Source organism: Neomonachus schauinslandi, chromosome 2 (genome assembly GCF_002201575.2).
Source record: "Neomonachus schauinslandi chromosome 2, ASM220157v2, whole genome shotgun sequence".
NCBI lineage: Eukaryota > Metazoa > Chordata > Mammalia > Carnivora > Phocidae > Neomonachus > Neomonachus schauinslandi.
In genome coordinates, this window is record NC_058404.1 from 55,484,970 (window position 1) to 55,508,015 (window position 23,046).

The 23,046-nt window shown below is 40.3% G+C and overlaps 1 protein-coding gene across 1 annotated transcript in view; it reads right to left on the reverse strand.

The window, feature by feature from the left end:
- Positions 1 to 13,748: 13,748 nt before the first annotated feature.
- The window catches only part of GALNTL6 (polypeptide N-acetylgalactosaminyltransferase like 6), a 1,195,338-nt gene continuing 1,186,040 nt past the window's right edge, over positions 13,749 to 23,046 (reverse strand). The window contains exon 13 of the mRNA XM_021698835.1: positions 13,749 to 13,916. Within this exon, the coding sequence (XP_021554510.1) occupies positions 13,749 to 13,916 (168 nt within the window). The remainder of the gene's footprint in view (positions 13,917 to 23,046) is intronic.

Genomic DNA, 23,046 nt, shown 5'->3' on the forward strand with positions numbered 1-23,046 from the left:
TCTCCTGCCTAGGACGTGTCATTCCTAGTTCCCTTCCGACATTGACCATACCTAGCCTATTTTTATTTTCTAAAAGTTAGTCCTCCAAAGTCCTCAAAATCTTCTTTCCTTTTCTTTTTATCTTATTCTGTGAGGACTCTCCAGTCATCTATTAGAAACAACAGTAAAGGAGAGTAAGGGCACTATTAAGAATGTTTTCCTTTAAACATTACATCTGGCTGTGGTTTTGTAATCCGATAAGCAGATTTTCAGCCTGCCGGCAAGGTTTACAGAGTAGCTGAGGAGCCCCTCTGTGAATTCAGTTATGGAAACAGCTTCATAGGAGAAAGCTTTGCCACGAAGAAATACAGGTTTTTGAGAGCTTGTCTGATTAGCATCTACCATTCAGCCACTCAATAGATGTTTGTTGAATGATTGAATCGGTAGCCAATAGACTTAATACATTGCCAGCCACTTGTAATATCTAAGAGCGTGCTATGATTCATCATCTCATTTTTGTATGGTGTGTAAAATTACTTTGTTTACTCTAACATCGCCAATGATTAGTCTTATCCCAACCCTCTAAAGGAGGGAAGAATATGTTCCATGTTTTCCAGACTATATTCTTATAGCTCAAATGGATCCCTCCCCCCCCACTTTATTGTTATTATAAAATCACAGAACTTTCCATTGTTAAGGGATGTTAGAGAGTATAATTTAGGAATGAATATTCTACATTATAGATATCGGGCCATTTACCCACGGTTATGCAACTGATTAGCAAAGTTTAACTCCTATGAAATTAGAGTTGGTGACCTGAGGAATTAGAAATGGAAACAGAAACAAAATAAAAACAAAGCAGCTTTGCTGTATGTATGGTAAGCATCGTTCCTCTTGTGGTGACTTGGAGGAATAAGCTAGTCAAATGCAATGTGCCTTGAAGACGTTTAAGAATATTAATTCACATCAGGTCAAAACAGTAACTATTAGGAAAGCAATTACCGCTTCCATTGCTTTTGATTACTTTCCATTTTGTGTGATTCAGCAGCATAAACGAAATGAAATAAAGTTCGTAGGTCAAGAACAGTCAGGAAACCTTCAGTTACTTCTGAAGCCTTTGTTTTTGTGTTATAGCCCAATGTTTGCCTTCCACTGGCCTCCTTTCTCAGTTTCATGCATTTCTTCCTGCTTAATTAGTTTTAGCAATCAATGTCACTACCCTGAAAAGCTTTTGAATCACAGACTCCCGCTTGCAAATAAATAAATGTGAATTTGTTGGGGAAATTTACTTACATGGCTTCTACTGTTTCTTTCCCTCCCCGAGCACCTAGTGCCCCAAGGTTTTCTTGGAAAGGGTTAATGCTCATTCCATTAACAGCCAAGAGGCCGGAAACTGTACCCACAATGGGACTCTTCTGCCTTAGCTTTACTGAGGTCTCACCATTAAAATGAATGTCTCTCTCAAGGGACTCAATATGACATATCTGTATTTGCCATTTCCATCAATAAATAGAACCCTCTGTGTAATTTGTATACTTAGCAGCCTGCGTTGGATCTTTTTTCTTTTTCTCCGATTCCTTTCTCTAACTACTGACAATCCTTAGTGCATATCATTGCTGTGTACATTTAGAAGGGGTGAAAGTGTCAGCATAAGCTGGGAAAGAGAAGGGTAGTCTTTCTGCTTTGTGCTTCTTCCAACGGCGGGATCTGCTCATGGGAGAGTTTAAGTGGTTCAGAGTCGTTAGAGACTCACGGCAGACAGGAATTTGTGCTCTTCTCCGGAGACTTTTTTTCCCCCTGTTCACTGCCTAATGGGGTATATTTGATTGCATCTCATTCTTTTTTTTCTTGAAGCAGCAATTACAAAATAACTCACTACATCAATCAAAATATCCAGTTATGGTATATTCCTCATGCTTTAGAATGTGGGCTTCCATGTATATTACTTTTCTCCCTCTCCCAATCTCTCTCTCTCTTACATTCTGTCTCTTGTTCTCTCTGTTCTCCACTTTCAAGGTTGAGTTATGGGAAATATTGAGAGTAGCACAGGGGAGTAGGCATGTTCCTGCCATTCATTCATCCATCCATCCATCCACTCAACACAATTTTTAGGTATCTAATATATACATATTTTAGATAAACTGAGTTCTCTCCACCCAGGTCTATTGCTGGAGTAACATTTAGGTGCCTTATGTTTGTTTTTGTTTGGTTTGTTTGGTTGGTTTCTAAAGCAGATGATATATCGTCTCCTTTTTGTAGTGGCTACAATTTGGCTTATCAGGAACAAACCCCCTAGAAAATAATTTGCTTCATTTCGTAGTAACCTTTCCCCATTGTCTTTTGTCTTGGGATGCAGCGAAATTGAACAAACACAGCTCATCACACATTCTGAAGATGGGGCACATTTATCAGGTAACCTATTATTACTACATTTTGATAGAGGAATTACCCCTGGTGCAATGCAGAACCAAGGAAGTCAATTAGCACTTAAAAACCTAGTGTCTTCTTTGCTATTTTGTTTTATTGCTAAATTCTCTGACAACAGCTTCCTTCCCAAATCCTCATTCATCATGCAAAACACAATGCTACTGGCCGTCTACATAAAGCAAACTACAAAATAGCAATTTTAATGTTGTGGGAGATATTTAATAATTCAATTGTTTTCTAAGCTCTACTTGCCTTTTTCTTTTATTTTTAATTAAGTATATACAATTGCATATCAAAACAGAGAAGACTATCTTTCCTCCTTAAAGCACCTTCTTTATAAGATTTTTACTTATATTCTCTAAATTAAGCTGGTTATTATGATGTTATTTTGATACCCTGATTTGATGAATAAAGATTTTAAGGCCATTTTCAAGCAGTGAATAGCCTAGATATTATAATCTAGCTATAATAGCACCTTAACTTTAGATAAAGCTTCATGCTTGAACTTAAAAATAGCAAATAGAACTACATAACCTACATGATTCCAAAGAACTTCCCAATAAGAGAATGCAATCCACTTTGTTAACCCTGAAGGGGATCAGGATATGCCATCCCAAAATATGCTGGTTTGGCATAAAAATTATTTTGAGCTAAGTCATTTCAGAATTAAAATCCTTTATCTGCCTAAAAGCAGAGCCTCCTGAAAGGACTCAAAAGAACTCAACTGTCATAAATCCGCACTCTGGGAGAAGTTCTAATCTCTTCTTAGAGACAAGAAGTTGGCAGCACATCCAAACAGACATTGTCACAAACTGTCATATCTCCCATCTATCCTCCTAGGGGCCGATTCATATTTCCAAAAAGTCACTGGTTTTTCCATAAGTACCCTTCTCCCTGACCCCCTTCTAAGAAGAAATTTATTCTCCCGGAAGTTCCCCTTTACCCGTCTCCATCTCCTATTCAGATGGTATAAAGCCCCATGTTCTAACTGCCTCTTTGGGTCACATTTTTTATGAACTCCTTTGCATAAATACATAACTACATGTGTTTTTTTCCTTACTCATCTGTCTTTTATCACTTTAATTTGCAGGCCCTCAAAGCCGTACATAAGAGGATAGAGGAAAAGTTTTTTTCTTCTCCAACAATTCCTAAGTGTTGGCTATGTGGGTTCAGTTTTAATATTTCCTCTCATCCAGGGGCTCAGTCAGTGAAGCATCCGATTCTTGATTTTGGCTCAGGTCATGATCCTCAGGGTCATGAGATTGAGCCCTGTCACCTCCACACTGGGGGTGGAATCTGCTTGAGATTCTCTCTCTCCCTGTGCCCCTCCCCCCCATTCTAAAAAAATTTTTTTTCCATCTTATCCATAAATCTTTTGTTAGCATCTTTAAGAAGAGGATCACCATATGTCCTAGCTTCCCCCACTCCTGCCTCTCATCTGTTTTTCCTCCATAACCATTAATATCTCCTTTCAGTCTCAAAAATTATCTGGTTTGTACAATAAATAATACAGTCACCCTATCTAAGAATCACTTTGTTAAATCGTGAGGTGCTAGGGGAGAGACTCTTACTAAATATTGACTTGTTTCATTTACATTTTGCCTGCAAGTTACAGGGCGATTTCTTATTGATTAACACATTTCATCATTATCATGAAGAAGAAGACTTAGAGGGGTTAAAGACTCACCTAGTTTCATATGGGAGAAAAGGGCCACAGCTAGGGCAAGAACAGAATTTTTGGACAACTAACCAGACATTTGTTTTCTAGCTATTTGTACCTTTTGTTCTAAAGTGAAGCCTTGCTTGTGCTGGTACTCAACAAACAGTTATTGAATTAAATTTAGAGAGAGCATTGAGTCCTCAGAGAAAGAGGCCAACCTACTGGCATTGCCTGAAACATTTTTCCTAGTTTGGGAAAAGAGAAACAGAAAAGGTGATGTGAAGGAAGATCGGGGATTTTGCTGTTCTAACATTTCTCTTTACCTCGACAAGAAAGATGCTCTGACTTCCTCAAGTCACCCGATGTTTTAACTTCATTTTTGGAAGAAGTTTACTCAGGATTGGTAGGAATAGGGGAGAACTTAAAAAGAAATGGAAGGAGAAGAATAATTTCTCAATGAGCCTTTCTAATATCTTTGCATCTTGGCCAATGGCTCGGCTGGGGAGCAGACCGCACAAAGTGTGGAGATATTCATCAACATCTTTAGAAGCTGCCACCAAAGCCGCAGCTCATTTTTTCTTGTAGCCTTTCTCCCTGGTCATTTTAAACCATCACTGCCTCAACCCCACAGGCGGTTTTCTGCCAGCCGACTGATGTCTGAAGAATGTAGAAACAAGGTCATTAGCTCTCCCCCGCCTGGTTAAGGCTTCCTGTCATTCACCATGAAAGAGCCTCCACTCCGTGCGTGTCCTTTCTCAAGCAGAGGCATTTATTATCCCGATGAATTGCCCTAGAGATTGTTTTATTTTAAACATTTCAGTGACTCTGCATAGTTATTTAATACTTGTTTGAGCTCCCATTCTTTATAAATCCTTGTCTTCCGACTGAAAGCCGTTTCGAGAATGTGTGTGTGCCTCTATGTGTCTGCCATTTGCTAGCGGGGAGATATTAATGAGAAATGGCTCCTTGCTTCTAGCGCAGCTTTTCTTTTGTGAGATTATTTCTTTGACATCTCAGTCACGCCGACACCTCCCTGCTGCTTCCTCCAAGATGTTAAAAAGAAAAATTATCTTTAGGGAAATAAAGCATGACTGTTTCTCTTTCTCTCTCTTAACCTCACCCCCCTGCCACTTCCCCACCCCCTTTAATCCCTTCGTTACTAGGATTGGGGAGCATTGGTTAGCACTTGGTTCTCGCTAGCTTTAAAAAGAATTGAAAGTCCTGGTGGTAGAAGTTTATCTTTTCCATTTGAGATGCACTGTCTACATTTTGGCTTTAAAAGAAGTTTTCACATCTCTACTGCAATTTTTCCTCCATAAAATCTGAACACCTGTGGCCTGGATTTTTGGCACATGACTACATTATAAATTCTGTAACAAACAATGTGCTGGATGATAGAAATTTGAAGAGCAAATATCAGTAAAGCAAAACACCTTTTCCCATATGTTCTTTCATGCACCTGTAATGCGTGTGCTCACGTACACACACACACACAGAGACAGAAATGTTTGGGGAGAAAAAGTAATTTGGAAGATTTACTCTGTGTGCCATTAGGGGTTAAAATTTAAATAAACTGAAAAGAAAAAAATGAAAAATATTCTCTGTTAACTTTTATTTTTGCAGAGGACACTTACGTGGCTCAGTCGGTTAAACATCTGCCTTCAGCTCAGGTCATGATCTCAGGGTCCTGGGATCGAGCCCTGCATCGGGCTCCCTGCTCAGTAGGGAGTTTGCTTCTCCCTCTCCCTCTGCCCCTCTCCCCCTGCTCGTGCTCTCTCGCTCTTGCTCTCTCTCTCAAATAAATAAATAAAATCTAAAAAAAATCTTTTATTTTTGCAGACAGAGGACGAGGGAGAAATAACCTTTAAAAAAGATCTTAGTATTTATTTTCAATGAAAAGAAGATTACAAGAGAACCACAGTTCCAAGATGGCAGAAATACTAAGGTTTTCTTTACTTTTTGCAACTATTTCTAATGAAGTTGCTGAACTGAGTTGAACATAGTGAGATACTGATGCACTTAAAAGACTTTTAATTAAACTTGCAGCATTTTTCAAAGATGAAAGTCAGTCATATCTGCACAATGGTTTTGAAATGAGCTTGGCCAGATGTTTGCCGCCAAACAAGTAATGTTTCTTTTCATAAGACAGAACTGGAGAGGGCACCTGGGTGGCTCAGTTGGTTAAGCGACTGCCTTCGGCTCAGGTCATGATCCTGGAGTCCCGGGATCGAGTCCCACATCGGGCTCCCTGCTCAGCGGGGAGTCTGCTTCTCCCTCTGACCCTCCTCCCTCTCGTGCTCTCTCTCATTCTCTCTCTTGTAAAAAAAAAAAAAAAGACAGAACTGGAGAAAAACATGGTCTAGGCAGGCAGGTTGATATAATGAAAAACAGCGTTAAGTAAATTATTTAACCATACTATGCCATCTTTTGATTTTCAATACTGTTCTATAGTAGCATGAAGTTTACTAACAGCTCAGAGGAAGGAACAATAATGATTAAATTATTAATTTGATGCTCAATGCCAGGCACTTAATGGTAGGGGTCTTGACCTAGGCATTATACTTCAGTTGAGAAATGTTAAGTGATTAAAAAGATATTTACTATGATACCACAATATAGCCTATTCTTAGTCTTCCAGCTCTGTAATCCTGATTTAAAGAGCTTGAAAAGAGGTATAAATATTTATTGAACTGACTTAGACTCATTTGAATTTTGAGTGAGTTGGTTTTATCATTTCTGATAGATGGCTTTCAAATATAATAATGGTTTCTGAATATGTTCAAGATTAACAAACCTATCTTTAAAAAGGTATTTTCGAAGTGGTGAGACTATTGACCTAAGCCAACGTGGGGATCCTGGACCATCAAGATCAGCATCCACTGGAAATTTAGTATAAATGTAAATTCTTGGGTCCCATCCCAGATTGAATGATTCAGAAATTTGAGGGCTGTGGCCGTGAAATCTGTATTTTAACGATCCCTCCAGGTGATACAGTTTAGTAAGCACTGGCCTAATAAAAGCTAGAGGATTTTTGAAGTAAAGTGTTCTTGGATATGTTCCTCTCAATGTAAGTTTAGCTGTGGATCCCAGCTGGCCATGCTCTCAGGCTCCGGTAGCCCATGCATGTGAGCAAGACAACCATGTCAGAGAATTAACTGGGATTTACTAGTGGTAAGACATTGAGAGCTGGGGCACAAAGCAATTCATTGTCTTCCCAATTGTAGAATTATCTGTATCTAGCAGCCTTACCCAGAAATTCTGCTTTAGTACCCCCAGAAGAGAGAAAGTGCTGCAGAGAGAACTCACCTCAGTGTACCTGGACAGAACTTTTCAGAAGTAAGAAAATTGAAAGAAGGTCAATTTGGAGACTTACTGCAAAATCTTTGCCTGGTGACTGCCCCCTCCCCCACACCCAGGGCTGAGCCCATTGACAATCACACAGTGCAAGTATTTGCTTTAGGATTTTCTTCCAGAGCTATGCAAATAGCTTTAGTTGATCACTTCTTCAAAGTGCCCTGGAAATCTCATTAAGAGGAACTAATCCTATATTCAGTTTGGTGTTCTTGCTTTAATAAGCTTGTGGAAAAACCAACAAAAACACACAGGTACAGAGATAAGCAAACATAATTAAGGGGTTAAAAATGGAGGCCCCAAGGAATGATTGTTCAGAGAGTTTTTGAAGTAACTCAATGCGTCTCATATTTGGTTTTGCTGGGGACCAGTGACCCTAGAGATGGGTATGAATTACCACGGAGAGTGGAAGGAGCTGAGGCCTAAGCATCAGAAAGCCTGACTTCCAGTCCTGGCTCCGCTGTTAACTTGTCACAGGTTAATAATAATTACAAATACGGAGAGAGGCCACTATCAACTGTTGACCTTGATCTAGTGAACCCCTTGACTTTGAGTCCTTCAGTTTCTTCATAAGGATGGTAATGTTATCTACCTCTGAGATAGGGTGGAGTGAGTTAAATGTAAAGTCATTTTGAAAAACAAAACCAATAATGCAAATAGAATGTATCTATCTACCTACCTACTTACCTACCTACCTTATCTATTTCTGTCCTGTACCATAATATTGAAAATTAATAATATGGCTAATGGTGAGCATCTACTGCTTTTAGCTTGGAAAAGTCGAAAATGACTTAGTTTATTTTAAATATATTTTTAAAATCATGAAAAAATGTTTAAATTAGAATCCTCTTAATTCAGCAAAAAGATTAACGTGGGTATAAGAACTCTTTTTTTTTTTTTTTAAATCTTATTTGACAGAGAGAGACGCAGCGGGAGAGGGAACACAAGCAGGGGGAGTGGGGGTTGGGAGAAGCAGGTTTCCCGCTGAGCAGGGAGCCCAACATAGGGCTCGATCAATCCCAGGACCCTGGGATCTTGACAGACACTTAACAACTGAGCCACCCAGGTGCCCCGGGTACAAGAACTCTTAATTGAAAAGCTTCCGTTTATGCAACCTGGAAAGAGCTTATTGCATGTGAATGCGATAGGCGGTCAATAAATATAATTAGTTTTTGTTTGGTCTTGTTTGAAGGGAAAGAGCAAAACTAGTTGGTCTCTTGCAGTCTATAAGCCTTAATAAATAGAAGACATTTTAACTTTCCCTAAGGAACTTTCCACCGGACAGGTGGATTATAAATAGTGACCCTCTGATTTGCTATCCAAACTAGGATACTTGTAAGAGTAAAAAGGGGCACTATTAATAAATGCACCTGACAGCAGGCATAAACCAGGACTGTCCCTGGTAAATCAGGATCTACGTCACTTAGTTACAAACATCCCCCACCCCCACCCCAAGGTGAGTCATGTCAGAATAAAAGCATGAACAGTAAGATTCTGAAATGTAGCCAGACTTCTGTGTTGAGGTCGGTGGCATCACGGTGGGACGAAGGAAAGGTGGAGAGTGGCAGACTGGGCAGCCCTGGGAGGCTATTGTGTGGTGAGCTGGAGGGGGCAGCTTCAGGCAGGAGGGACGGAAGAAATGCTCCCAGGTTTCTCTGAAGTGGAGTATCAAACATGGGCCTGAGCTGTTTTCTGCTGCGAAGCCACAGTACCGGACGCACCAGCCTGGTGCGTCAAGTGTGGAGATGAGTGACTGTGAATAAAAGCTTCAGGCCAATGTCAAGTCTACCAAATAGAGTTGCAAACAGCTCCCGGTTCTGCAAGCAGAGGCTACAGACATAAATCAAAGAGCAATCTTCCAACATCGGCGGTGTGGGCAGGGCTGGGCCACTTGTCACGCTTCGGTGTTCTCCGCCGCAGTTTCGCACAGAGAGAGTAAGTACAGTTAGTGGTGTCATCTGAGAGTTACGGGGGGCAAGGCGGAGCTTGTCGATGCGGTGAATGGCGAGGACCACACGCACCCATGTCAGGGGCACAATTTACCTCTCACCATTTGTATTTACTCTCGGAATTGTGGAGAGCTGCTTAAAAATATTTTCCCTTCGAGGTGTTCCTTCTCAGGATTTATATGACATGCCTTATTTCCTTATCTCCAGCACCTGTTTAGGAAAGTGTATCACAGCCTTGTGTTTCTGCCAGGGGAAGAAGCCTAAGGAGACTTTACAGAAGGGATTCCCGGGGGATAAATCAATGTTCACAAGAATCACATATTGTTAGGATGGTTCTGAATTCTAAATAATGTAATCTGGAAGCATTTGAAGGCATGGGGATGGGGTGGGGCTCGGATTGGTCCCCTCCTGGGAAAGATTGCGTTGTAACACTGAAGACGGGAATCAAAAGCAGTTGGTAACAGACCTTGCCGTCGTCAACTCCGTTCTGTCAAGTCCTGGGCCAGGAATGTCGCCCGGTGGTGAGTATGGCCTTCCTCCCATGACTGGACAGCTGGCTTCATAACTGAAGTGTCATTGGCTCTTCTGACGTGTCTGACACGGACTTTACCTGTTCCAATAAAGGAGTTCTTTTTGCTATTTCCTTACTTACGAAAGAACTGAAATAGAAACTTTCCATGTGAGGGCAAGAATCACAAGAGATATTTATATGCCCTAAACATATTTTTTGGCTTAAAAAAAAAAAAAACAGGTAACTGCTCCTCAAGGAAGTGGTGTCAGGTGTTGTCATTCATTGGTTTTATGTTTTGCAAGAACGTGGACAGAATGGGCCTAAGCCTCTCTTTCACTGATGGTAAATCCAGTTCGTTATATGTTATGCATCTCTTTTTTTTTTTTTTAAGATTTTATTTAGGGACGCCTGGGTGGCTCAGTCGGTTAAGCGTCTGCCTTCAGTTCAGGTCATGATCCCAGGGTCCTGGGATTGAGTCCCACATCGGGCTCCCCGCTCCGCGGGGAGCCTGCTTCTCCCTCTGCCTCTGCCCCTCTCTCTATCTCTCATGAATAAATAAATAAAATCTTTAAAAAAAAGATTTTATTTATTTATTTGAGAGAGAGAGAATGAGAGAGAGCACATGAGAGGGGGGAGGGTCAGAGGGAGAAGCAGACTCCCTGCCGAGCAGGGAGCCCGATGCGGGACTCGATCCTGGGACTCCAGGATCATGACCTGAGCCGAAGGCAGTCGCTTAACCAACTGAGCCACCCCGGTGCCCATTATGCATCTCTTTATAAAGTTTTATATTACCAATTCACAAAATAATTCTGGAACTTACATTATTCACTGAGGCCTCATATAATGAGCACATTTAAAAAGTCATGTGATCATATTCATATTTTTTAACTAAATAGCAGTAGACATAGAAGCTAATCCATTGTTATTACCATGGCATTAATTCATCTTGGAACACAGTGTAAATCCCATCATTAGTTCACAATTGCTTTTCAGCATTTGTTAATAAGCATGTATCACCTTTCCTCAGTACATACATAAGGGTATAAAAAATTATGTTCTAACTTCTGGCAAAACCATTTCTTATTAGGGAGAAGCAGCAATTCCTGAGGCCGGATTAACTTTATGCTATTTTCCCTTTCATTCTGATAAAAGGGTAAGTCAGAACTGTACTGTTTAATGTCTGAATCATGTTATTTCCAGGAAAGAGAATCTTCTTGATAATCCTTCAGTTCCTCTTTGCCAAACAAGCATACAAACATACGTAATTTTTTATTTTTTGCAATAGTAATGGTGGTTTTTCAAGTAAGTGGAGTCCCAACCTTCGGGGGGACTGGGAATGCCTCCTGAAATGTGCTTATTGGCAGTGTTCTGCACTTCTGCTAAGAAGTTCGATTCTCTGGGCTTCATTTTACTCTTGTTTGGATGTTTCCTATTTGCACACACTTCATTGCTTGACAGTTTGAGGTTTTAATGTTGCCTTTAATGTCTCAGGCTTCTCTGAAATTTTTTTGCTAATTTAAATTTTTTCTATTACATCCTTTTGCTCAAAGGTAAGATTAGATGCAAGAGATAAGCCCCTCTGAGATTGGGAAACCAATCTTTGTCGATTCTGGGTGTTACACTAAAATGATGCGGTCTCCAGGGTTTCTCAGAAAACAGTGCCAAACATGTTATGGCTAGCTTCCCATGATTAGAGCATGCTGACATATTGCAGATCTGGGCTTTCCAGGGTGCGGAACGCAGGGGTGGCTTTTTGGTGGAACTGTAAATAGCAGTCAACTGTTTAATGACATAATGTGAATTTTTATAGGTTCCTCTAATTCTACAACCAGATTGCTTTCTAAACACTTGAGATAAATCTTCACTCACTCTCTGGAATTGTTCACCTCACAGGTTAGTTTCTCACTTTTGGTTTTCTCTACTCTGCATCTCGCATGCTTCAAGATCTCTTGACCTACACACACACAAAAAATCTGTGACTGTCATTTTAAGAAGAATACCTCCTCAAAAGAATGCTTGAAAAGTCAGGAAAGATAATGGAGTAACTCTTCCCCAACTATGAGCAGGGCGGTTTCGCTGGACATTTTGATTCGATTTTGAGGAGAGAACAAAATCATGAACGTTTACAAGAAAACGTTTCATATATTAGAATTTCGGAACATGAATGCTACTCTCAGAAACATCCCCAGGGAGGCATAATAGTCTCATCTCGTGACTGAAAATTTCAAGTTTCAAGTTTCAAGTCAGAACCAGAAACACTTTGGGTAACAGAGCGAGCAAGACTGAGTACACAAGGAAAAGCACGCTCAGAAAGGCCATCTGCCTCACCAGGAATCAGGACTCTCCTCTTTGGCCTTTTGTTCTTCATTTGGAAAAACAAAGGGGCTGTATTCTTACGAGTCTTCCCAGTTCTAAAATCCAATGCTTCTCTATCCTGGACCACAGAATCATGCTCATTAACAGAAAAACTAAGCTAAACAGGAACAACAAAAGCAAAATAAAAACTTTTTCCACCTGAAAAAGCTTGAGAAATGTATAGCAAACATGACCCTTTCGTCCAAAGACCCAACCCGATCGATCCCTGTATATTCTTCCCCCACCTCCATAATTATTGAAATTTTTTTAAAAAAAGGTCTTTTAATGATTAAATGTTCCATTTAGTTTTGTAATCATTCCTTTCGTCACCCCTAAAGTATTGTCTCATTAACAGAAAATGGTGTCAGAAGCACTTTATTAATGGAAATTCCTTCTGTGAGCTTCCAAGTGAAACAAAAACATCATTAATATCAGTGATATAAAACAAACAAATTAAAAAAACCCTGAAACAAAACAAATGAAACCACGTCTGTGTCCCCAGCACCGATCACACAGAATCGAAGCGAACCAAGCTGTTTTCACACATCACTTGGAGTGTAGATTTATTTGGATTTCAGAATCTCCTAAACAAATTACATCAACCTCACTCCATTTCCTTCCTGAATAAAAAGTATGACTGGACAAACATCAGACTTTTAAAATTCTAAAAGTAATAGAAAAGTAAAAATCGATTTCCTAGGGAAATCCCTCTCCTAAACCTTACATGGTTTTGCTGCTTCTGTGAAATCTTTTTCTTTGGAGTAACTTGGTAGCATAGTTTTTGTTTTGTTTTTAAACTGGATTCATACAAGGGCACTGAATTAGAACTTCAGCTGATGTATGGAGCATGAGCTTTGATGAACAATAAGTTACCTCTGCTCTAAAAGGAAATGTGAATGGAAGAATGCAAACACTGGAAGTTCGTTTCATTATGTAACTTGAGTCTTAACATTAGACAGTGCACCCTCGTTTGAAAAGAAAACAACAGAATGGCATGAGCACTCTAAAATCATCTGCAGCACTTTTAAGGGTTAAACCTGCTTAACCCATTCTTAGAGAATGGCACCAGAGAGGACAGCTCACCCCTTAAGCGTGGCTAGTTCTAAACCTGTGGTTTCCTCGGGTTGCAGTCATGCACTCTATTTTTGCCCCCCTCCCACCCAGTTAATAGGATCCATTCATAGCTACTCACTACTGCAGGATTTGACCTGAGAAATGCTAGGATTTATTAACTCAGCAGTTGTTTGGAAAAGTCCTTAAATAATCTTTGCCCTTGGCCAGCAAGGGCACTGCTAGTCTCAAGTTCTCAGATGCAGCTGGTGAGGTTCTCGGCCAAGTTCTTCAGGTGCAGGAATTTCTGCGGGACAACCTACATTGACATGGCATTTACAAATCTTTAAACCCGGCTTCCTGGATCTAGGAAATGTTATTCCTGACTCCTTCGACCCAGATGCTGGCTAAAATTTAGTTTTTATAATCTGTAGGTAATCACTCATTCTTCCCTCCTTCCTTCTTTCTAGGAGCTGGCATGGTGGTTAAATTTTTCTAAAACAGTCATATTAATATGTTCAAAAATCCACTGCTGAGTCTCAGATAGAGGGTCACATCTGGCCATGAAAATCTTCTTCTCTGCGGGGTTGCAATCCATGCAGCTGTTGCTCACAGGATGGAATAATGTTCTGTCCTGGAGGGATCAGAAAGAAAAGAAAGGGCTGACATAATATATGGTGAATGGTTAGAACCCAAAATATACAGAGGAAGTAAAATATCCCTGTTTATATTTCAGTATATACCCATAGTGTGAAAATGAGACCATCTCCCAAATTAAACAATAGCAGTTTGGATAACCACATGGAGAACAGTGTCCCAGGGTCCACTGGCTGTATGTAGGGACTCCAAGCAGGTTCAATCAGAAACAAAAAATTCATTCCTTCACCCTCCATGTTAAAAAAGCAATCCATCCATTTCCTACTCTGTGGTAAGCATTTTGCTACATGCTTGGGTTTTAAAGATACTAAGTATTTGAGGCTGCTTGCCAAGGAGCTAATAATGTAGCTATTTGGGGAGAGGCACATATACAAAAATGGTAATTCTGTCCATAGCAAACAATGACAGCAGGTGCGTGCACACATACACACACACACAGAGAACAGAGGAGTCATAATCTTCCCTCCGCTTATGTTGAGCCTCTAATGGAAAAGAGAAATACAAAAAGAAACAGGAACCAAATGAGCTAGGTGCTCAGCTGCCTTCTTTGGAAGATACGGGGGTGGAGATAACTGCTGCACAGGCCGTATCTCCATGTACAAACTCAAATCTCTTAGCTCTGAAGCTTCAGGATCTTCTCCAACCTCCCTTTCTGCCATTATAGCTCTTCCTGTGGTACAATTCTCACTGCTTTCTGTAAAAGGGAGGAAGGAAGCAGTATTCACTTTTTAATTTTTTTTATTTTATTTTATTATTTTTTTATTTTTTTAAGATTTTACTTATTTATTTGACACAGAGAGAGAGCACAAGCAGGGGGAACGGGAGAGGGAGAAGCAGGCTCCCCGCCGAACAGGGAGCCCCATGCGGGGCTCGATCCCGGGACCCTGAGATCATGACCTGAGCCGAAGGCAGTCGCCCAACCAACTGACCCACCCAGGCGCCCAGTATTCACTTTTTTAAAAGAAAGTTGCTAAGTACACGATAAAGCTAACAGCTCTGTGAGAGAAAGCTACTATCAGGTCACCAAGCTTAAGTGGTGAGCAAGCCCACTATCTGAATAAGCTCCAACACACACCTCTTTTTTTTTTTTTTAAAGTAATCCCTATGCCGGGCGTGGGTTTCAAACTCATGACCCTGAGATCAAGAGTCGCACACCCTTCCAATTGAGCCAACCAGGGGCCCCAACACACACCTCTTTTTATTGTTCAAGTAGGGAAAAGGAAGTTAATGTAAAGAGAAAAAAAATATCTTTCCTTAACTGGTAACAAAAACTTTTGTCTCTTACAGCGTCTATGCAAAAAAAAAAAAAAAAAAAAAAAATTGCCAAGAACATGTAAAAAGCGTTCTCAAATCATTGCTTGAATTTCGGGACCAAATACTACTTTTTTAGGAAATGTTCAGAGATTCTGATTATTTTCTTTAACTGAGGAATACTTGACTCACAATGCTTTTACAATGACAGAGTCTCTCAGGAAGCCTGTGTAAATATTCCTGGGTTGCTCCTGGATGTTAGGACTCCAACAACCAATATTTAATGTCCTTTTAGGATCCGGATGTTTGCACTGTTTGGCAGTGTGTGAAGGAAGAATAAGGAAGGAGAAAGGCAGTGCCTGCAATTTAGTGCTTGTTTCTGTTTAGTGTAAACAAAGAGCACGCCTCATACAAAGGCTCACTCTTCTCTTGTTTTCTGAGGTTTCCTGGCTTTATTGTGGATTTTATTTTCTTTCCACAAAGAGGTGGCCTTCCCCTTTTCTCCACCTGGGGCTTTGCCACCTTGGCTGCTGTTTGACCCCGGGGGAAGCTCTGAGGAGCTCCCTCCTATTCTGGGTGCGGGGAGCAGAGTCTAGGAGGGAGGCAAGCATGCTCTGCAGCTCATCCCATGCATCTTTCTCTCTTGGGGTGAAACTTACACTTAGAGAACCTTCCTCACAGCTGCGGTGGTCCCTTGTCTGCGGTCTCTTTTGTGCTCACCCTCTTGCTTCCCAGCATCTCTCACGCTCAGTCTCCTGCCCCTAACTTCTACCAGTTTAGCTACATGGTATATTTAAATCAATTTTTCAAAGAGCATTCCTAAACTATTCGATTCCTGAAAATTCTGTGTGACCTACTCAATTCTAATTCACTTTGTTCCACCTGTGTCTACTTCTTTTTCTCCCTTACTTATCTGTATTTTCTTCTATTGTTCCCTTTGTCAGTAGCTCAAGTGGGGACCTTTTTATGTTCATAGTTTCTCCCCCAAAGCACATATTTCTATGAAAGTTAAAAAAAATGAGAAAAGAAAGGAGTAGAACATGGTTCTATTCTCTTCCCTTCGCCAGCTTGTGTACTTTAGTATGGATGCAAAAACCAAACCGGATTTTCTGAACAGTATTTTCTGAGCTATAAGGTGATCATATTTCTCCCAACCTCAAATTGGAACACGGCCTCTGACAAATACAGGTATTCACAGGAGGACAATCAGACAGGATATGCAAATTCAGCACCACCCTGAAAAATCCAGAATATGTTTTCTGTTATTGTACTTTGTGCTCTCATAGAAGTTGAAAAGTTAAGTTCCCTTAATCCATCTATGGCTGAGAAGCTTCATCAGTGAAATGAGAGGGTGGATGAGATTAATATGTAAGGCCTCTCCTGGCCATAAAATTGAATGAACCTTTTATTCCAAAGTTCACTGCTGACTGACAGAGACAAGTGACAGGGCATCAAACTAGAGACTATCAACAATGCTCAATAGATTGACAGATTGATCATTCTCTGGTTATAGACTGAGCTCTGTTCACCCTTGTCTTTGGGGGTGTCCACCAGGTCCTACAGGTGAAGCTTCTGGAGGCTCTGTCAGCCTCCCCAGACCTTTGGAATAGACTTCTGTGTGCTTTAGCAAGTCCGCTGTTCCATACCAATCCTCCGTATTTTTTTTTATATATTTTATTTATTTATTTGAGAGAGAGATAGTGAGAGAGAGCATGAGCAGGAAGGAGAGGGAGAAGCAGACTCCCCGCTGAGCAGGGAGCCCAATGCAGGACTCGATCCCAGGACCCTGGGACCATGACCTGAGCCGAAGGCAGATGCTTAACCGACTGAGCCACCCAGGAGCCCCACTACCAGTCCTCCTTAAGAAGTGCTTTTGACTGACTACTCCAGCTGCTCACAGTGTAATAGGACAAACTGTACCTCTCCTGTCTCCTCTACCGCTCCCACCTTCCTGGCCTGCTTCCTCCCTTGTTCCTGTTTTGGTTTTGCCTAAGAAAATGAGAAATCCTTGAGCAGGAAATGAAAAAGTTCGGATCCAGGACTGTGGCACTGCCCTTCCTAATCCAGTCGGGTCAGACCCAATGCTCAGTTCCAACCAGGGAGACCATGCTGTGAAGGGACACCTTCCCGAAGCTGGCCTGAGATTTGGTTAGCATCAGTGTGACATTCGTAGACCCGCACTAAATTCGATTAGATTCCATACTTTTACAGGGTCTGAGCTTTGAAGGCCTGAATAAGTTGTAGAAAGCATTCCACGCTGTGTGCAAGGTAATAAAAGAACAAAACACCACAGATGCAAAGACAATGAAATAAGTGTGTGAGTTCACAATGTGTAGAAAGATGACTCTAAGGATAGAATTCGCAGACGGGGGGGGAGGGAAGGCAACCTATACTGTGTCAAGGGCTGGGATTTTGCTCTGCAGGGGCTTTGGATCAAGTTCCAGTCATGCCACGTCCTTGTTGTGTGACCTTGGGCGGTATTTAATTCTCTGAACTCCAGCTTCCTCATCTGTAAAATGTAGATAATAATATATCCTGCATGAGTTTGTTGTGAGGATAAAATGAGTTAATATATGTAAAATCGCTGGCACAATGTCCTACATATAATAAGTGCTTCCACTCTGCATCTTCCCTTAATTTATTTTTAGTCAGGGAGCATCCCCAATTCTAAAAATCAGAACGTACAAACCATCTGGTCCGAGACCAGCTATTCAAGACCAAATTGCATTCTCTGAAATCCTGGCAAAATAGAATTTGCAAAAATCAGCTCCTGCCTCAACCAGTTATCCAAATTGATATACCCTAACTTCCGTTTTAAGCAAAAGGATTTGCAGAACAAAGGTGATACATGGCTCGGGAATGAGTTCTTCTATATAATCGTGGTCAGAGTTTGTATATGATTCATGTGCTGCAGTCCTTTGCCTGAAATACAACACGATTCAGGTCAGAGTTCAATAAATGTTTTTTGAATGCCTTTCATTTTCTGGTATGTATTAGGAGATTGGCCTAGAAAGATAAGCTGAGATGCAGCTCCTGACCCAAGAAGTGGGGCAGACCAAGAGGTAAACAAGAAATGGATGAAGTAAAAAAGTGCCAATGAGACTGTGGATGAAGGGGAATAATATGTAAGATACATATTTCAGCGGCGCCTGGGTGGCTCAGTCATTAAGCGTCTGCCTTTGGCTCGGGTCATGATCCCAGGGTCTTGGGATCGAGCCCTGCATTGGGCTCCCTGCTCTGCGGGGAGCCTGCTTCTCCCTCTCCCACTGCCCCCGCTTGTGTTCCCTCTCTCGCTGTGTCTCTCTCTGTCAAATAAATAAATAAAATCTTAAAAAAAAAATACATATTTCAGATGTAGAGAGGAACATGGGAAAGGAGAGAAGTGATAGCGTGTGCATTTATGCATTCAATTTATTCAACAAAAATTTATTTGGGACCTACTATTTATTAAGTGCTGTTTTAGGTGGCTAGGATATTTCAGTGAACTTCACAAGACAAAACCCCCCACCCTCTTAGAACTTACATACTAGAGGCAGGGTGGGGGTGAGGCAATGGGACACAGACAATAAACAATGGATATATATATATATATATATATATATAGCCAGTGTGCAAATTTAAATAGGGCAGCAAGGGTACACCTCATTGAGAAGGTGACATATGGGTAGTCTTGAAGAAGGTGAAGGAATTAGCCATGCCAATATCTGGGGGGAAGAGAGTTCTAGACAGAACAGCCAGTGCAACGGCATTAAGCAGGAATGCACACTGGGGGGCTAGAGGAAAGGTAGGGGGACAGGGATGGGGGGAAGAGAGTGGGAGGAGATATGTCAGAGGTAATGGAGAGCTTGCTCATGTGCTGGGGACCAGCAAGTCATTTGGTGTGACTGGAGCACAACGAGCAAGGTGAATTCCAGATGATGATATCCAAGAGATACCATGCAGGGGACTGGGGTACATTGCTAAGGCTTGGTTTTTCCTGTGTTTGTATGAATCTATGTGTCTGGCAATGCTGAGTATTCTATGTAGATTTTCTCATTTTATCTATGTAAACCACATAAGCAATCTGAAGGGATAGTGAATGTGGACAAATAAGAAGCTAGGTTCATTTATTTATTTATTCAACAGATACTAATTAAGCACCAACTGTATGTCAACCAGTGTTTTAGGTACTGAATGAAAGAAAGCAGAGAAAAACCCCTGCTCTCATGGAATTTACTATCTAATATCTAGCTATAGCTTAGTGACTAAAATGGCATAAAAATGTGTAATATAGAAATACAACTAATTAGCCCATCTTTTCCTATATGTAAACTTGCTGGAAGAGCTAGAATTAAATCAGAAGATAGTTTGTTGAACACATAGTTTGCAATAGTTAACATTACTTGAACTCTTTTTTTTTTTTTTAAAGATTTTATTTATTTATTTGACAGAGACAGAGATAGCGAGAGCAGGAACACAAGCAGGGGGAGTGGGAGAGAGAGAGAAACAGGCTTCCTGCCGGGCAGGGAGCCCGATGTGGGACTCGATCCCGGGACCCTGGGATCATGACCTGAGCCGAAGGCAGACGCTTAACGACTGAGCCGCCCAGGCGCCCCCATTACTTGAACTCTTAAGTGCCATGTGCTAGGTACATTTAAAATTTATTGAAGCATTACAACAATCCTCTAAGAAACTATTATTATCCCCATTTTATGAATGAGGAAACAAATGTGCATAGTAAGGAAGTTTTCCAAGATCCCAGAGCCAGGACCCACATGGGAGCCAGAACCCCAGTCTCTAATCCCATAGGACCCAGAGCCTCTGCTCTTGACCTCTAAGTTATGCGTCATCACTCTTCTTGGCTGAGCCAACCAGCAATCCTATTCCACCTCTACCCCTGCTCATTAGCAAATACTAATTTAAATTTAAATACTAACTGAAATTGTTTATAGTTCTTATTACCTAGATTCTTTTCTGTTAGTCTAAATCTTGGCAGGCATTTAATTCAGGAAGCCTTTATCCTTATGTTAGAGCCTGGGATATTCTGCGATGGAGTCATTCTTATTCTGAGTGACCAGAGAATGGCAGTTAAGTTTGTTAGGATATTCTTAACTGACAGGAATATTGCTAAGTTACTCAGAAACAGCAAAAGTTAGGAGGTCGTGACAACTAAGTGAGACATACAAATAAAAACAGGATGGGAAGATAACACTATTGAAAAGGTAGCATCATTGTTGTGCTGAATGTATTTCCCTCCTGGGTGTTAACCTCTTTCTCTGTTTAATCCTTCATTTGAATCGAAGATCATAACTTCTTAGGGTACAAGGACTTAAGTCTCCTATTATAAATGGGAGTAAGATGTAGACATTGTGCATATTGTTTTCAGCAAGGTATTTGAAAAGCCCCTCTTTGTTCTCTTTTGGCAAACTGGAGAAATGTGGGCTAGAAGAAATAAATATTAGGTAAATTTGTATCTGGTTGAATAACCTCATTCAAATGATGCTCGTTAATGGATCAGTGTCACCTCTATTATATGACAGAGTGCTCAGTTCTTGGCCTTGTGCATTGGGATCCACAACTTAGAAGAAGGCATGAATACATGCAGATCCAATTCATGGATGGAACAAAACCTGTTTGATGGCTAGTAAGTTAGATCAATGAGTCAAAACCCAGGTTGAGATAGAATTTAAGAGAAACAAATGGATAGCTACACAAGTATAAAAGATGAAATATACAGGTAGAAGAATGTAGAGATGCATCTGTGTAGCAAAATGAGAAAAAGACTGAGTTTTTATACTACTGAAAATTCATTAAAAAGTTAAGTATGTAAAGTTAAGGTAGAAAATCAATTAACTCAATCATAACAAAGAATGTTAGCAACAGATTCTACTTCCTTTGGTCAGAACACACCTAGAATATTGTGTTCTGTTCTGGGTATCATGACACTTTCTAGAACTATTTGGAGTATGTTAAGAGTGAGTGTCCAGGAAATTGAGGTAGATCCAAATTAAGTCATATGAAGAGTAATGGCAGAAAATCAGACCATTTAATCAGAAGTAAAGAGTAAAGATAGGGCAAACATTGTTCAAATATTTGGGATCTGTATTTAGTGAAACAGATTAAACTTAATCGGTGTGGTCTCAAAGTCCAGGGAAGAGCTTTTTAATACTTGGGACTGTCCAGAAATGAATGGGCTGAACTGGGATAGTGTGACTGCCTAAGTATGACCACAAGTCCAGGATTTTGTAGTGGGGCTTCATATATCATAACCCAAGTTGAAATACATGCCTTTTAATTAAGCTCTTTGTATATACTTTCCTCATTTTTGGTCCTAAATCAATAGCTAACCAGAACACTTTAAAAATAAGAACCTTGTAGCCTTCCATCTGGCATCTTTGTGGACGGGCAGGATTTTATGAGCTGGGAGGCCAAAGCCCTGGCGTATATCACAAGTTACAATAAATAGTCAAATGTAGGCACATGCCAAGAATTCCGCCCACTCACTTTTTAAACTAATGTGACTGTTGCAATATTATCAATTTAGCTTGAAAGGAAACTTCTTATCTGTATTTCCTGTTTGATGTTATTTTTAAGCCCTTTCTTATGGCAGTTAAATTACAAGAACACCCCAGGGAGCAACTAAGAATAGTAATTTAAACCTTTCACTTTTGGTCTTTGGGGAGGCTGTGTATGTGGTCCTGAGACAAAAAAAAAAAAAAGTGTTAAGTGGTTTTTTTTTTTTCTTTCTTTCTTTTTAACTGAAGTATAGTTGACATGCAATGTTATATGGGTTTCAGGTTGCAACATAGTGATTCAACAACGCTATACCTTATGCTGAGCTCACTACAGTGTAGCTCCCATCTGTCACCATACAACACTATTACGATACCATTGACTGTTTTCCCTATGCTGTACCTTTCATCCCCGTGACTTAGTCATTCTATAACAGGAAGCTTGTATCTCCCACTCCCTTTCACGCATTTTGCCCATTCCCCACCCCCTCCTCTCTGGCAAATATCAGTTTCTTCTCTGTATTTATGGGTCTGTTTCTGCTGTTTGTTTTTAGATTCCACATATACGTGAAATCACATGGTATTTGTCTTTCACTGGTTGACTTATTTCACTTAGCATTATACCCTCCAGTCCCAACCGTGTTGCAAATGGCAAGATCTCATCCTTTTTTATAGCTGAGGAATATTCCATTATATATATATATATATATATATATATATATATATACGGATATATATATATATACATGTATGTATATATATATACGTATATATACATATATATAAAAAAGTTGCTGACAACTTTTTTATTCACTCGTCTATTAATGGACATTTGGGTTGCTTCCATGAGATATGTTAAATTTTATCCAGCACATCTTGGGGTTTATGAAGGAGATGATCATATCAATAATTGAACCCAGTAGTTCTTTAAGCTATTTAAAAAATGCTTATTTAGGAACTTCTCTATATTAAACATTAAGCAGTATATACAGAAATAAAAGAAAAAGTTCCTGCCCTCAGGTAATTAACATCTATAAAGGGAGACTATGTAGAATAAAATGTTCCTGGTACAAAAGAAGAATCAAAATGGTATAGGAAAACAAATAGGGGGGCAAATTCCAACTAAGGCAGGAGGGAGGAGTGGGGTAAAGAAAGTAGGTGAACATTGGAGCTTCTCCATCTGGCTGCCCATGAGAATGTTTTAGGAGTCTTCAAAAAATACCAATACCCAGGGCTCACCTTCTAGAGAGCCTCAGTCAAGCTCACCTTAGGTCAATAGCATACTGCCTTAAATGTACCTTTATAATGTCCTGGAAACTGTGCTTTTGTAATGTTTGATATGTTGTTGATATGAATGTTCTTTTT